Genomic DNA, 15,604 nt, shown 5'->3' on the forward strand with positions numbered 1-15,604 from the left:
AAGGAGGGTGGGTGTGATCCTGGGGGCTGTTTGGAGAGAGAATTAAGACAGTTGTGGCGACCTGGTGATGGTGGTACACACAGATGCCCCAGCTCCAGTGTTGGCTCACTTAGGCCCAAGTAATGGCTTAGGAAACAGCTAGACTCTTCCTCCACTTTCATGAAGATTCTCCTGTGCCTCAGACACTTGTGAGTTTCATTTCATTACCTGGTTTGTATGTGTTTGCTGTGTGCATACATTCACATGCTTGCAGGCTAGCGTGATTGAGGCGTGTGAGGCGGCGGACTCACGCAAGGTCCCTGAGCATGACAGCATCTGAGAGGTGAAATAATAAATCCAGCCACCATCAGTGCAGGCCAGCAACATGCCATGATAAGGTACATGCATTATCACCAATCTACACAGCAACCAATCCTCTGAGGAAGGTGTTATAATCTCCAGTTTACAAATCGATAAACGGAGTGAAATTCAGAGACGTTAAATGACCAGCCTGAAGTCACACAGTGAGCAAATCCAGGCAAGGATTTGAACCCAGGTCAGTCCAAGGCCAAGCCAGAGGTCTCTCTACCAGGCTCTCTCAGCATGGTCCTCCTCAATTACGCTTTATCTGCTCCTCGTCTCTGAGGCTCTGGCTGCCCTAGTCTGAGGCGACAGGCTCTTGCCCTCCCTCCCTCCCCTCCAGTCAAGGTGGCAAAGCAGAGCCTGTTCAAGGCTGTATGGAGCCCAGACGCTGTGCCCAGACCCTCACACATCAAACCAGTGCCCAGTTCAGAGAGGGTCCGGCTGGCCCTGGGCGGGATCAGCTAGGGCAGAGCTGGGACAGCTGTTTACAGTAAACAGAAAGCTCCCGAGGAAGGAAGGAGGGGAGGGGCTGGGGTTGCCATGGAGACAGGGAAGAGCAGCAGGGCCTCGGCCCTGATCCACAGCTACTGGTAACGCATCCCTGCCCCTTCTAGAGCTGGAGGAGGCCCGAGGAAGGTCCAGACAGGCAGCCTAAGCAGGAGAGGCAGGGGCAGATTGGGCCTCAGAGCAGTGCCTGCTGAGAACACATTCCCATCTCATTATGTATGTCTACTTATTGTTAACAATAACAACTACTGTTTATTGAGCTTTTTGTTTACAGCATGCCTGACACTAGGCCCTTGAGAGTATGTTTTCTTATTTAACTCTAAAACCGGGAGATAGGCAGAATAATCATCTCTAATTTATAGATGAGGAAATTGAGGTTCAGAAAGATTAAGCCATTTGTCAAGGTCACACAGCTTGTAAGTGACAGAGCAAAATTTTTGGATCAAAAACTCTTTTACCAAGGCAGATAGGAGATGAGCTAGCAGGTGAAGGTCTGAGCCGCTCAGCTCGTGGGGAAACTGAGTCCCCTGGGTACCAAGGGGACTTTCCCAGGCTTCTAGCGTTAGTCAAAGAGATTGCTGGGGACAGAACCCGTGTGTTCCAGCCATAACCACTAGACCACACGGCTTCTCCATGGCTTGAGCTGGGAAGGTCCAAAGAGAAACTCCCTTTCCAGCCCCAGCCTGGATCCTAGACTCTCCCGCAGCTAACAGGCTGCCCCTGAGGAGGTCAGGACGAGCCAGGGTGCTGCGGGGGATGCTGGGGGCTTTCTGCCCACACATATGGTTTCCAGATTCCAGGGGATGAAAAGGAGGCCATTGGGGGCGGAAATGGGGGATGTGCGATGACAAATTTAGACTGATTGCTTAAAAAAAAAAAAAAAAAGGCCGAGAAACACTAAAAAATAAAAGCAAGAAGTCCACTAGAAAAACCAAAGGGAATTATTTGATTGCGCAGCCGAGAGCCGTGAGGCGCAGCATGGTTTAATGGGGAACAGTATCAAGGGCTCTTCTGACTTTGCTCAGAGGATGGCGGCAGAGGAGGGGCTCTGTCTGCTGTTGCTGGCTTCACCCCCTGGACTTTGGGACAGGGATAAAGTTGGGCACGGCACCTGGGTGGATGTCTGGAGTTCAGGAGCACCTGTTGGGGGGCTCTCCTATAAGGCTTGGGCCCTTTGGACTCCAAGGATCCTGCTGGCTTGTGGCCAAGGGTCCCCACGGGCTCACAGAGGGAGCTGCCCTAGGGGAGGCTCCAGCTGGTCTGTACTGAGAGCATGTGAAAAGATGAGCTGTAAGGTGGGGGACTGGGGTGTCTCTGAGTTCCAGCCTTAAAGGGAAATGGCCAGGAACAGAAGGTAAAAGGGAGGACAGCTGCCTGGAATTCTGGCCTGCAGCAGGCCCAAAGGGTCAAAGGTCAAGGGGGGGACAAGGGGGACTTCCTGAGGCTCTCAGGGGAGTGCCAGCCAGCCAGGCTGTTGTGCAAGCTCTGGGCTGGACCATAAGGGCAGGCTGGCAGAGGAGCCACGCCTGGCCCAGTCCCCTCAGCCTCTCCTAACTGTCCCCTGGAGCTGGAGTAGTGCCCTCTCTCCTCCAGGAAACCAGGACCCTGTCCCCCAAGGTAGCACCCCTGTCCCACCTCAGTGGCCTCATTCTATATGCCTGAGTGCTTCCTCTCTCATACTCATCCTGAACCTCTCTTCCCCAGAACGACCATCTTTTGAGAAACCAGAAAAACCTTCTCAAGTAAGCCTCTTTCTTTCAATTCCACTCTGATTTCCCACGAGGAGATCAGAGGGGTTTGTGAGGAGAGAACCATGATAGGGCTCACAGGGTCCCAGCCCTAAAGGAACAGTCACAGAGTAAAGTGGAGGAGAAGCAAGCCATCAGGGATGTGTGGGTGCCAGGCCCCGGGCTAACCACAGATGTGCTGCACTGCTCTCCCTAGACTTCATGCGAGCCTCTCAAGGTCTGCTGTGTTTATTCACATTTTACAGATGAAGAAATGGAGGTTCTGAGGGTGTGATTAAACTGACAGCTGGTAAATGACAGAGCAGAGACTGCTCTTTCCAGATCACCTCCCTGTCCCTCAGCTCAACCCACTTGACTGGAGATGGAAAGCAAGCACAACGAAGGGTCTAGGACCGTGTCTGGCTCCCACGGGACGTGGGATCATTGCTGACCGATGCTGAATCTCATGGAGAAGGGACCGGATCCTGGATGGAGCCTCACGTCAGCCACAAATTTCTCTTCAGCATCTGTAAAATCAGGAGGTAGGATCAGCAGCTCAGTGGTTTTCAAACTTGGTTCGTGGGCATCCTGGCATCTCATAGAAATTGGGATGGAGGAGGAAATGACAGTGAATAAGGTGATCCCCGCCCCCTGCCAGCCCAGCTCCCACCAGGGATGCTCAGCATATCAATTTCAGGTATCAGACATCCACAAGGGATGTTTTTATTTGAATAAAGGTCCCACAGCACTCTATGGCCTCGATCTGAGGTCTCTGCAGCTCTGACCTTCTGGGAGCTGTGATCTAGGCAGTTTCAGGTCCTGGGCTGGGGAGAGAAGCCAGAGGATCTGGTGAGAGAAATGGAGCAGACCATGTCTGGGGTCCTAACCCTGCGGGAGGAAGCAGGTCAAGGTCAGAGCCATGAGACCACGCCTCGGCAGAGGAGGTGAGCTGGAGATACACAGCACCTGCCTCTCCACCTGGGAAACACAAATAGACCTTTGGCCACGGCAGCCTGGAAACCAGAAGTAGCACCCACCTTCCTGGGGGCCAAACCAATGCCCCTTTCTCCTTTTCTGCCAGGCCTGCCCGGGCTTGTTCTCAGTGGACATCGGTTGCTGGTCACCGACCTAGGGCCACCCTAACCTCCCGTGACCTCATGGCTCCTACTGCTCAGCTCAAGGGCTCCTTCAAGTTGAAAGCTGAGAAAAGGCAAAGCTGCTCAGGGAGAGGAAAGCACCCAATAGGGGGCATTCAGCGAGCAGGGGCTAATCCCCTTGAAAGAAGAACCCTACTTTGTGCCCCTTTTATGGCCCATCCCTAGCCAAAGTTTGTCCCTCTGCCTCACTTTGCCCTTTTGGAAGCTGGGCATAAGAATGGTGTCCCTCTCCTGGTGGCTTCAGCATGTGTAGCTCCCTGAATATCGTCATCTCCATGGTCCAGGTGGAGGAGAAAGCTGAAGGTGGCCCAAGGACTAGAACCATCTAGCATCCTCCTTCTGTCCTACTGCCCATCCCGGGCCTGCCTCTGACCACCATTCACCCTCAACCTGCTGAAGGGCCCAGCCTTGCTCCACGTAAGCAAAGCTGCCAGCAGGGTCCTTTGTGGGGCTGCTCCCCTGTGGCACTCCCTAGGGGCCCCACCATGGGGCAACAGATGGACCTATGGTCTCTACAGAACAATGGTGGGGGAGGGGCCCTGGCATCGCCTGCCCCAAACAGGAAGTGCTGCATGAGCTTCAAAGAACTGGCAGGGCCAAGGGGCTGAGTGGCTGGAGCCACTGCCAGGACTGGCGGCTGCCTGAAGAGATGCCTGCCAGCCTCGGGATGCCCAGCCTTCAGTGGGGGTGGGGCTGCAGTGGCAAGGGCAGCTGGGTTTTGGGCAGAGGATGCTTTGCGCCCTCAGTGCAGCAGCCTCTGACCTGGAAGCAGGCTGAGGGAAGGGGGCTCCGACACAAGGCTGTTTCCCGGCTCTGGTGCCACCCGCCAGCGGGACTGCAGGTTCTTTCCCAGGCCACAGTGGGTCTGGCCCTCCAGCAAGTAACCGTGAGGGGCAGGGCTGGCACCAAGCCTGCCGCCCACTCCCTGCCTCCTGCTCCCAGCTGCTCTGCTCAGAGCCTTTTCCTCTCCACTTCCTGTTCACACAGGGGGGGGCGGGAAGTGGAGGGAGGAAGTTGGGGGGAGGCGTGTAGGGGGGACCCATTGAATAAAAGGAATTAACCGTTTCCCTCCTCTGACCTCTGGGAATTTCCGCCTGTGAAAGTGTCTCGAAGAATCTGCAGAGCTGGGGCAGTGGGGAGGAGGTGCGCCCCTCGTGGCCCCCTCCCCTTCTCCCTCCCCCGGTGGTAGTGGCGGGCCTGATAACTCCCTCTCGGCCCCCTAACCTTTTGTTTCCCTGGCGCCAGGGGGGCCAGCGCCAAGGGCAGCCTGGAGCCTGGAGGCCCCCTCCCAACCAATGGGGTTGGGGGTGCCCGGCCTGTGACCCGAGCTCGGGGCAGGGGGACGCTGCGCAGGAACTGCGGGAGTTGGTGGTCCTGGGGGAATGAGCTCACACCCGGGCTGGCCAGGCTCTGAGCCCCGCGCCCTCCCTGCCAGGGTTGGTGCCTTTGGCCAGTCTGCCCTGGGGACAGGAGAAGGGCGGCGAGCGGGTCACTCGGGCCTCAGACGTAGGGCGGGCACACCCTCCGGGGGCCACTCCCCCCTGGAGCGGAGGAAAGGAGCCGGTGAGTTCAGGAAGCCAGTAGACAGCGCCCCCTAGTGCCCACCGCTGACTCGGCCAGGCGGCCCCCCAGGGCCCTCTCAAGGGCGGGCCTCAGGAAGCACCTGCTCTCCAGGACCAGTGGCCGCCCTGCATCTCCCCCAGGTGGCTTCCTTGTTTACAGGCCTCCTGCCCTGATCCCAGCGTCACTGCCTGTGGCCACTCCTCCTATTTCCAGTGACCGCTCCAGGAGCAGCTCATTCATCTTGGCCCCTACCCACGTAGCTGCTCCCCCACCCCACCCCCTCCTGGCCCTCCCCCAGGCTTAGGGCCAAGGCCCAGAGGGCCGTCTCTCTCCCCTCCACTCCAGGCCTTGCTTGGTTTCCAGGGATCTAAGAGCTGTGGCTTCCCGTTGCCCTGACTCAACGGAACCCCATTCTGTCAGTGCCAGAGAAGACTGGGGCCTTTTTCCAGGAAAGAGGAAGCAGCCTAGGACCAGATGGGCAGGCTTAAGAGAGGACAGAAGGGGCAGGGGTGTCCCAAGCTGTCTTAGCCAAGTCCTCTGGGAGGAGGGAGCAATAGGGCAGTGTCTGTTTAACTAACATGTATTAGGCACCCATTATGTGCAAAGACAGAAGCCCCAAGCTGTTCCAAGTAAGCAAGTGACCATGCCAGTGGTGGGCCAAGGTTTATACCTAGTTCTCACTGACAGTGGGGAATACGACCCTGAGCCCACTACTGGGCATGTCTAGGTGTGAGGGGAGCCTTAGGCCACATGGGGAGCAGCAGCCCTCCAAATCTTCCTGGAACGGGGGAAATGGAACAGGATTAGGATGCCCTCTACTCACCCAGCGGGACCCTACCCCCCATTTGCTTCCACTCTGGCTTCTGGGGCAAGATGGGGAGTCTGAGGCTCATCAAAGTTGGGCAGCTTCTGGCCCTATCCCTTGGCAGGGGCCATGAAGAGACCCCGTTGTTCTAGTGGCTGGAAAAGAATAAGCAGGGCAAGATTCTCCCAGGGCTGCAGGAGATAAAAGTCTTGGAAGAGGATTAGGCTGCAGGGGCAAGAGAGACGCCTGCAGTCACTAGCCAGGTGACCTGACCCCAGCCTGATTCCAGGAACACTCACTTTTTATTTTGTTTCAGTCTGGGCGGCTGATAGACCACACCCATAAACCTGGGCAGTGGACTGTGAACACCAGTCCATGGAGCAAAGGGTGCTCAGCTGATATCACGGGAAGGCCCTGCTTCAGGACTCCCTAGGGCTTAGCCTCGAGCCACAACTAAAGAACTGTAAGCTGGGGGGATGGGCAGGTCAAAGGAGATAGATGGGGAGAAAACATATCTGCCAAATGCCATGGATGGTGGCAGTGGTAGTCTCGCCTCCATGTTGGACCTCAACATTATGGTTAAGGGACTTCCCTGGCGGTCCAGTGATTAAGACTATGTGCTTCCAATGCAGGGGGCACAGGTTTGATTCCTGGTCGAGGAACTAACATCCCGCATGCCACGCAGCTTGGCCAAAAAAAATCATGGTTTAATGCCAGACAGTGGTAGGGCAGTATCAAAACTGGGCAGAAGTTGAGAAGGCAGGGATGCAGGCTGGCAAAGGGAGGGGCAAGCAAAATCTAGCATGCGTAAGGGCCAGTGGAGGGAGGAAGAACGAGGGGCTTAGATTTATGGTTAGGCAGTGGAGATTACCAGAAAACTCTTGGGAACAACTACGGAGGGAATAGACCTAGGAAGCACCAGTGGAGAAAGTGACTTGAGAAATCAGCGCCCCCTGCTGCCTGAGTGTGGAGGGTTCTGTGGGGAGCAACACCACCTGCTGGCCAAAGGGAAGAACAGTCCCTGCTCCTAGGTGGGCCCTAATTACCAACAGAAGCCTGGAGTCAGAACCGATACAGTGGAAGGCAAAGAAGTGAGCAGAAAATGGCAAAATCATCCTGTCACATCTCCAGGAAAAGGAGCAAGGGCCAAGGCTTGAACATGCAGGGCCCTGGCAGCTTCCCCGTGACACCCTAGCCCCTCTTGGAGATCACTCACACACCACTCTGCCCAGCATCAACACAAAGCCATCAACTCCACAGTCACCAGTGCAGACAGTTTAATGCTCTCCACCCCATCACCATCTCCCACTGTCCTCCGTGAGGCCCTCTGCCCCAGGGTACCCCTCACACTGGAGCCCCAGTGTGCACAAGAGCATGCCCACCATCAGCACCACCTTTCCCCCCACCCCATGCCCAGGACTTGGAGGGGTTGTCTTTTCACCTGTGGGACCTAGAAGCCGACAGAAGAGAGGGCTTCTGAAGTAGAAGAGCCACAGAGTGAAAAGGAATAATGGTAGGTAGTGCTCCAGAAAGAGAACATGATGTGTGTGAGGAGGGAAAAGGAAGAAAGAGCTGTTAGACGCAGGGGGAATGGTAATGGGGTCAGAATTCTGACTTCTCCAGGCTAAGGCCCTCTGTTGGGAAGCAGGCTGATGGCCTAGCAAAATAGCAGCTCTAAGGCAGCCCTGAAGAACAGCACGGGCAGCTGGCAGAATGCACTCGTAGCTCACCCCTCGAGGACAACAGCTATGATTCCGCTCCCCCCACCACAGTCCCAGCCCAGCAGCCTCCAGGAGACCAAGGACAGATGATGCTGTGGCCTTCCCAAGAAGGGACAGCTCCCGACCGCCTGCCCGCCTATCGGGGTTGACACATTCCTACAACCAACTGAGGTGCTCCTCCTCGTAGCGCTGAGGGTCGATGAAGGGCCGGTCAATAGAGCGGATCATCAGCTCCCCACAGTACACGCACTCAGCGGCCACCAGTTCATCCAGGTCAGCCTTGAGCTGTTCCCGGCTGGGCCCCCCGGTGGCAGCACCCCCCTCGGCCTCCTTAGCCCGGGCAGAGCCCTTGGCAGGGGGTGGAGCGGCGCCCAGCTTTCGCTGTAGCTCCTCGAGCCGAGCCTGCTTGTAGGCCGGCAGGCCAGGCCGCACGGCCTGCAGCAGGCAGTCAGCGTGGAACATGTGGCCACAGAGGAAGAGGTAAAAAGGGCGGTTGAGCAGGGGGAAGTCGCAGGTGGCACATTTGTCCTGGGGCTCCACGGTGCCATAGCGGCCCCGCAACTCCTGCAGGTCTCGCCGGATGCGCTGGGCGCTGGCCGTGGCCTCTTCCATCTCCCGCTGCAGCTCTTGGATGTGGTGGTTGTAAGCCTTCAGCGAGCTGCAGATCGCCTCCTTGAAGTGGTCGATGGTGACGAAGTCAGGGAAGAAAGGCAGCACGTCCTCGATCTTGAGCAGGGGGCAGCTGGCCAGGCAGGCCATGGCCGTCTGCACATCCTCCTCCTCCTGCACCACATGCCGAGCAATCTTCAGCCACAGCTTCTTGCGTAGCTCCTCATCTTCCTCGGGCAGGTCAGCACACTGCTTGGCCAGGTCCACGTCCACCTGTGGGGAGGCTGAGAGCGTTAGGGTCAGGTCCCACTCAGGACAGGGTCTGTGGGAAAGACAGAGGCCCAGCACTCCAGGCAGCAAGTGAGACGGGGCTCCTCGGGGCTGGGAAGGAACCTGTCTCAGTAATGGGCCTGCCTCTGTCAGAGCTACACAAACGCTACTTATGATGGTGGGCCTGCAATTTTAGTGAATTTACAAATCACCTGGGGAGCACATCCAAAATACAGATTTCTGGGCCCCCTCCACAGACATTTTGATTCAGTAAGTCCTGGGTTCAGACCCAGGAATTCCTTTTTTTTTTTGGCCTCGCTGCGTGGCTTGCGGGATCTTAGTTCCCCGACCAGGGATCAAACCCACGCCCTTGGTAGTGAAAGTGCAGAGTTCTAACCACTGGACCACCAGGGAATTCCCTCGAATTTTATTTATTTATTTATTTATTTTTTGCGGTACGCGGGCCTCTCACTGTTGTGGCCTCTCCCACTGCGGAGCACAGGCTCCGGACGCGCAGGCTCAGCGGCCATGGCTCACGGGCCCAGCCGCTCCGTGGCATGTGGGATCTTCCCGGACCGGGGCATGAACCCATGTCCCCTGCATCGGCAGGCAGACTCTCAACCACTGCGCCACCAGGGAAGCCCCCCCTCGAATTTTAAATAGCACTTCACACGATCCTACGCAGGTGACAATTCATGATTTGAGCAATGCAACTCAGCACTTTCCCCTTCTGCAATTGTGGCTAGCAGGTATGCAGAATTTACCTGTGAGGGAAGTACTATAACATCATCCCCATTTTGCGTCTGAATAATCTGACGCAAAGAGAGGTTCGGAAACCAGCCTGAGGTCACACAGCTTAGTAAGAGGCAGAACCAGAATTCAAACCCTGACTTGAGTCTGTGTTCTTAACCTCTATACTACAGTTGCTATCTGAGAGAGAAGCCAGCACCCCCTAGCCACAGTGTCCCTCTGGCCCTTCAGCACCTGAAGCTACTGCTCTCCAGGCCCCTCTCCTGGACAGGGTCAAGGCTCATTGGCTCACCTGCAGGGCCAGGTCCACAGCCTCCTCATACAGCTCCAGGACCTTGTAGACATGGACGCAAGCATGGTGGTGGCCATGCTCAGCACAGAGCCGCAGCGCGTACTTGAGGTCATAATGTACCCGGTGTGGGCTGGCCCCGGCCTGCTCGAGGTAGGCCAGCAGCGAGGCTGGCTGGCCTCGGGCATAGAGCGACAGCAGGTAATTGTGAATGGCCTGCTCAGTCTCGCCCAGTACATTCACGCAGAACTCCATGTAGCGGATGGCCTGGCTCACCTGCTGGGCCTCGCCACCCTGGCTATAGTTCACCAGGGCAGGGATGAGCTGCCGGGCATCCAGCCGGCTGCCCAGCTCAATCCAGGCGTCCACCAGCTGGCGAGGGATGTGACGGATGAGGATGGGTGAGAACTTGTAGAAGAGCTGGGGGTCACGGTGGCGGGCCAGCACAGCCAGGGCCTCCTCGTAGGCCTCATGCTGGCAGTGGTATGCCACCACGCGCTCGTAGTCCTGCATGATCACAGCGAAGTATACCATGTGCTCTGTGTCCCCGTGGCTGGCGAGCAGCTCGTGGATGGAGGCCCGGCTGGCGAAGAGCCACTCCTTGTGGCGGGGGCTGCTTAGGAAGGCGCGGAAACGCTCCCGGGTTTCCCGGTAGAGGTTCAGGGCCTCAGGGTCACCCTGCAGGGCCCCGAGTCGGCTCAGGTAGAGCTCCGTCAGCCAGGCGGTAAGCAGCGTGGCCTGGGTGCGCTCAGCAGGCTTCAAACTGGCCAGTTTTCGCTGCAGGAACTCGGCCAGCGCCTCCTCCTGGTGGGCCTCCAAGAACTTGAGGGCAATCTCCTCAAAGTAGCTCTGAGTCAGGGCGTAGCAGCGGGCACTCTCCAGGTAACGATGCTGGCGGAAGCAGAAGTCGGCCTCCCGGGCCAGGACCGTGTCCAGGCAGTCAGGCCGCTCTCGACAATACTCTTTGGCCAGGTCGAAGCGGTTCATGTCCAGGTAGGTGCGCCAGACATCCCGGGCCTCCCGCTGTACCTGGTAGCGGAAGACGGCCCGCTCGGTGTGGGCCCACAGGTGGCCTGTGGAGGAGTCCTTCACCATGTGCTTCAGCGGCCCAAACTTCTCCAGGAAGTGGTCCCGCAGCACCACCTGCCCCGTCAGCGTGCACACCGCCTCCACCCGGTCCGCCAGCAGCAGCAGGAAGTGGAACTGGGTCAGGACGATGGCCAGGGGTGGGCTGGCCCCAGGACCCACCCCCTCTGGGTACTCCCAGACCCGCTCCTCGCTCAGCAGGGAGTCGGGACGCCCGCAGTCCAACGAGCCATACAACACGCCATCCCCCATCATCCAAGCGAAGGCCCGGGGCGCAGAGCGCAACTTGGGGGTGTAGAAGGCCAACTCACTGTAGCCCAGACTGCTGGGGAACTCACGGAATGGGGGTGGGTGGTCAGTGTAGGCAGCAAAGAGCCCTGAGAAGCCCTGGGCCTCAGCTCCCTCGGCTGCTCGGCCTATGAACTGGAAGAGGCGCTGCCGAGTGGTGGCGATGACAAACCCACGCCCTTCAGGGCCCCGCTCCGCCTCGAGGGAGCACACAGGTGCTGGGCCCCCTTCTTCGTTTAGCACATACAACGGACGGAAGTAGAGATCCGGGGCAGGGCCGAAAAGCCCACCCTCGCTGGCCGAGAGCTCTGCTTCAAAGATCTGACCTTGGGCAGTGCCGACCAGGATGGGGCCTGTGCTGCTCTCAGTACCCAGGGCCTTGTTCCAGCCCACACTCTCCACCAGCTGCCCCTTCCAGCGTGCCAGGGGCCGAACTTTCTGTCCATTACGGTTCACGTAGAGGACCTCAGTGCTGCTCAGAGCAATCAGCAGGTGAGAGCCTGGAGTGGGGGAGAGCATGGCACCCTAGAGGATGCTATTCCCACCCTCAGATCCCACCCACCCAGGCAGTGACCTACCCTCAACATCCCCCACCCCCTACTCCCCATCTCAGAACTCTACCACCACTTACCAGTAGGGTCCAGGAACATCTTGTGAACTTTGGCATCATCCTTGCGCCCCAGCTCCATGTGATTGGGTTCATTTGCTTTGCCTAAGTCAATGCTGTTGGGACAAGAGTCACAGCCTCACTCCAGAGAAGGGCAGATCCTTCTGTTGAATCACAGACCTCTTTATAATCTGATGAAAGGCACAGCCTTTCTTCCCTGAAATCTACATAGACACACAAAATTCTGACTACAATCCCAAGGGAACTCTGAAACACATGTGGGGTCCTCCTTAAGAACGCTCAGCTCTGAGAACACCCCCACTTCATTGTGAGAAGTCACTAAGCAGAAGTCTTTTCCTTCTGCTCAACATACCTCCAGTGCATCTAGGAAGATAGGCAGGGGTATCCCAGAATGCCGGGGTAAAAAGGGAACAACAAATAGTAGCTAATGGTTACTGAGCACTTTCTATATACCAAGCACCATGCCAAGAGCTTGAGCTAGTATGACCTCAATTAACCTTCACAATAACCTTGAGGAGTGCTCCCTTAAGATTATTTCCTATTTAAGGTATTTCCCTTATGAAATTCTTTTCAAATTATATGCTCATTCTAACTAAAGAATCAATACAACAGTGTATGAAGAAAAAGTTAATGATTTTCTTCCCAAACTCCTATTATTCCCAATGGAAAAAACTGATGTTAACATCTTTCTCCATGTTCATAATATAAACAAGCTTATTTTATCAGTTTTTACAAAAATGTTTTCACATTGTATATATGTGTGTGTATGCATATTAATTTATAATTTGCTTTTCTCACTTAATGATATTTCATGAACATCCCACTGGGTCAACAGATACAGCTAACTCATTGTTTTAATAACTGCATAATACTCCCTTTTATGGGTGAACTATAACTTAATCATTTTCCTATTGATGGATATGCAGCTTGGGTCCAGTTTTTCCTACCACAAATACTGCTGGAATCAACATCCTTGTATCTATACCTTTGTAAACTGGTACTTTTCTTTCTATGGTATGTATTCCCCAAAGCGGGACTGCCAGGTCAAAGTTATAGATATTTCAGTGTTTAACAGACATTGCCAGATTATTTTTCCAAAAGATGGTGGCAATTTATACTCTTTCCAGTAATGTATGAGAGTCCATCTCTGTGTATCTTCACCAGCATCATATATTACTGTTTAAAATTTTTGCTAATCTGATAGGTTGAAAAAAAATGGTACCTTACTGTGATTTTGATTTGCATTTCCCACAGGCTGAAAATTATTTTCAGATGTTTACTGGAAAATTTGTAGTTCCTCTTCTGTGAACTGCTTGTTTATCTTGTTTACCCTCCCTTTTCTATTGAACCGTCTTTTTTCTTTTTTTTTTTTTTTTTTGGCTGCACCTCACAGCTTGCGGGATCTTAGTTCCCCAACCGGGGACTGAACCTGGGCCCCAGCAGTGAAAGCGCCAAGTCCTAACCACTGGACCACAAGGGAATTCCCTGGACTGTCTTTTTCTTATTAATTTCTAAGGGCTTTTTAAGGAACAGGAATGTAAATCTTCAGTCATATGTGGAAAAACATTATTTTCCCACCATCTTTTGTCCTGACCTGCTTCATATGCTTTTTTATTTTTATTCTGTCATAACAGCAATCACTACGTGGTCAAATCTATCTACCTTTTCCCTTGTGGATTCTGGATTTTCTAGCTTGAGTAAGAAGGTCTCTCTTCAGCCCAAGAACATTGAAATTTATTAAATATTCTTTTAACATTCACACTATTTTTTGTATTCAAATAATTATTCCACTTAGAATTCATTTTTATGATACAGAGGTTTAGCTCTGTTTCATCCCAGATGGTTATTCTGGATAGATAAACAATTTTGCTGACACCTTTGTCATATATTAGTTCCATTTACTTATACTATTTATTTCCAGTTTTATTGAGATATTTTATTTCCATTTATAGTGGATTTATTTCAGGACTCTAGACCGTTTCGCTTATCTACATGACTAACTTGTGGGTTGGTACTGTCTTTAACAGATGAAGGGACGTGTTCAGAAAGACTGGGTGACTTTCCATCCCTGTTAAGTGGGAGAGCTGAGCTCAGAGTCCGGGTCTACTATGCTACTGGTTCTCTTTAGGAAGGGATAGGATATTTCCTGAACATTCCAAATCCACTGTTTAACCTGCCCAGAGTGGAAAAAAGGCCCGGTCAGTCAGTAGTTCCAAAATACCACCAATCCACTCCCTACTCCTAAACCTTTTGGGTCCTCACTTACCGGAGTAGTGTATCCTTGCCCAGGCTCATGCAGAGCTGATTGCAGGAGACGACAAGACTGGTGATACGCTCAGAAGGGGTAAAGTCAATGCGCTGCCTCGTGAAAATGGGCACTTCCTTCTCTAGCTGGGCATTCACATATCCTAGGTGAGGAGCCAAGGAAAGGTTAGCTATGGAACAGAGGGAGGAAGGGCAACATATTCCTCTCCACCTTCCCAACATATTGCTACCCCGGGACCTTGGTGAGCCAGCACTTGAATACCAATATATCAAGCAGTTTGCTAATCACCTCTACATTAGTCCTAGGCTACATTAGGGGTTCTGGGCTTTTCCCACATCTCTGAAAGCAGTGAGGGGTTGATTCTTTGAACCCTTGGGATGCTGTTACACCATGATATACCTGCTCCCAGTGGTAATGTGGTGGGCGGGGAAGGGTTGGGTGTTCTCCCTTATCAATCTTTGGCCAAGCAATCCCAGCTCAACTAAAGTAGTCTAGTTCCGCTCTCTCCCCTCCTCCTTGCCCATGCAGTAATACTCTCAGTGAGTCTCCAGAAGAATGAGGGCGGAGGGATCCTTGGGGAATCCTTCCAATCAGTTGGTTAACAAACTGCTGCAAAAACTTCCCCTCAACGCCCAGATGCACACAGCTCTAGCAAAAGCCTAAAGTACTTCATTTTCCCCTGTTCAGTGACAAAGTTCCCTCTAGGACCATCCCTCCTTCCCCTACGACATTCCCATTTCACCAGTTCTTTGCCCACTCTTTTCCTCCCACCTCCAGAAGGGGCCTGGTGGGAAAAACACTGAATCAGATGAAGCCTATTCTCATCTGAGCCTATTCTCATCTGAGCTTATTCTCAGTTTTCCCAACTGCGGCCCTGTAAGCAAGACACTTCCTTATCTGAGTCCCAGTTCCCTCTTAGAAGGACCCTAGTGGCAGGGCCTAGATCACGCGGCTGCTCTTGCTGCTCTTTCAATCTTCGACCATCCACCAGCTGGGGGCCATAAGTGCCTGAGGAGAATCAAGGGCCTAGACCCAGACTGCATGTCCAGGAGGTGAACCCGAGCTCCTGGAGCCAACCCCTCCGCTCCTCTCTTGCAGATGCCAGGAGAGCTAAGAGGTGCAGCGGCGCCCTCACTTCCCTTACCCGAGTGGGGGATGCCGACGCTGGGGCAGCCGGGCTGCAAGACGGCCGAGCGGGAGAGGGAGTCCTCGTATTCATCCAGGATAGACGCCATGGTGCCCGGCCTGTGGGTCCTCCGTCTTGGGCCCAGGGATTACAACAGGGCTCCCCCCAGGGATCCCCGTCTCCCCGGATTGGAAGCTGCGACTCCCCAGCCTCGACAGGGATCTGACAGATCCTGGCAATCCGCCGCCGCCGCCGACTCCTCCTCTTTAAAATCCTGAGGATCTTCTCACTCTCGCCTTATAGAGCGAGAAGACCGGGGAGCTCTCCGCCTTGAATCTGGCGCAGTACTGCACCCAACTCCCGCCCCCAGGAGACCACCGGCTCCCCCTAGCCGATCTCAGGTGATCCCAACCTCCCCCGAGCAGCTCAGCTGACTCCCGCCCCCGGGACGCGCGCCTTTAACGTCACTT

General features: G+C 54.6%; 1 protein-coding gene across 2 annotated transcripts; it reads right to left on the minus strand.

The window, feature by feature from the left end:
• Positions 1-7,361: 7,361 nt before the first annotated feature.
• On the minus strand, positions 7,362-15,585 carry VPS18 (VPS18 core subunit of CORVET and HOPS complexes). 2 transcript variants are annotated; one of them, XM_004273982.3, is made up of 5 exons: positions 15,153-15,585; positions 14,009-14,150; positions 11,746-11,837; positions 9,744-11,614; positions 7,362-8,704 (listed from the first exon to the last, which is right to left on the minus strand). In XM_004273982.3, the coding sequence occupies exons 1-5, from the start codon at positions 15,241-15,243 to the stop codon at positions 7,979-7,981; spliced, it is 2,922 nt and encodes a 973-aa protein (XP_004274030.1). In that variant the 5' UTR covers positions 15,244-15,585; the 3' UTR covers positions 7,362-7,978. The 2 variants fall into 2 exon arrangements, with proteins under 2 accessions (XP_004274030.1, XP_033291662.1); XM_033435771.2 differs by lacking the exons at positions 14,009-14,150; positions 15,153-15,585 and adding an exon at positions 12,970-13,969.
• Between the last annotated feature and the right edge of the window lie 19 nt (positions 15,586-15,604).

The sequence above is a fragment of the Orcinus orca genome, chromosome 2 (assembly GCF_937001465.1).
Source record: "Orcinus orca chromosome 2, mOrcOrc1.1, whole genome shotgun sequence".
In the NCBI taxonomy this organism is placed as follows: Eukaryota; Metazoa; Chordata; class Mammalia; order Artiodactyla; family Delphinidae; genus Orcinus; species Orcinus orca.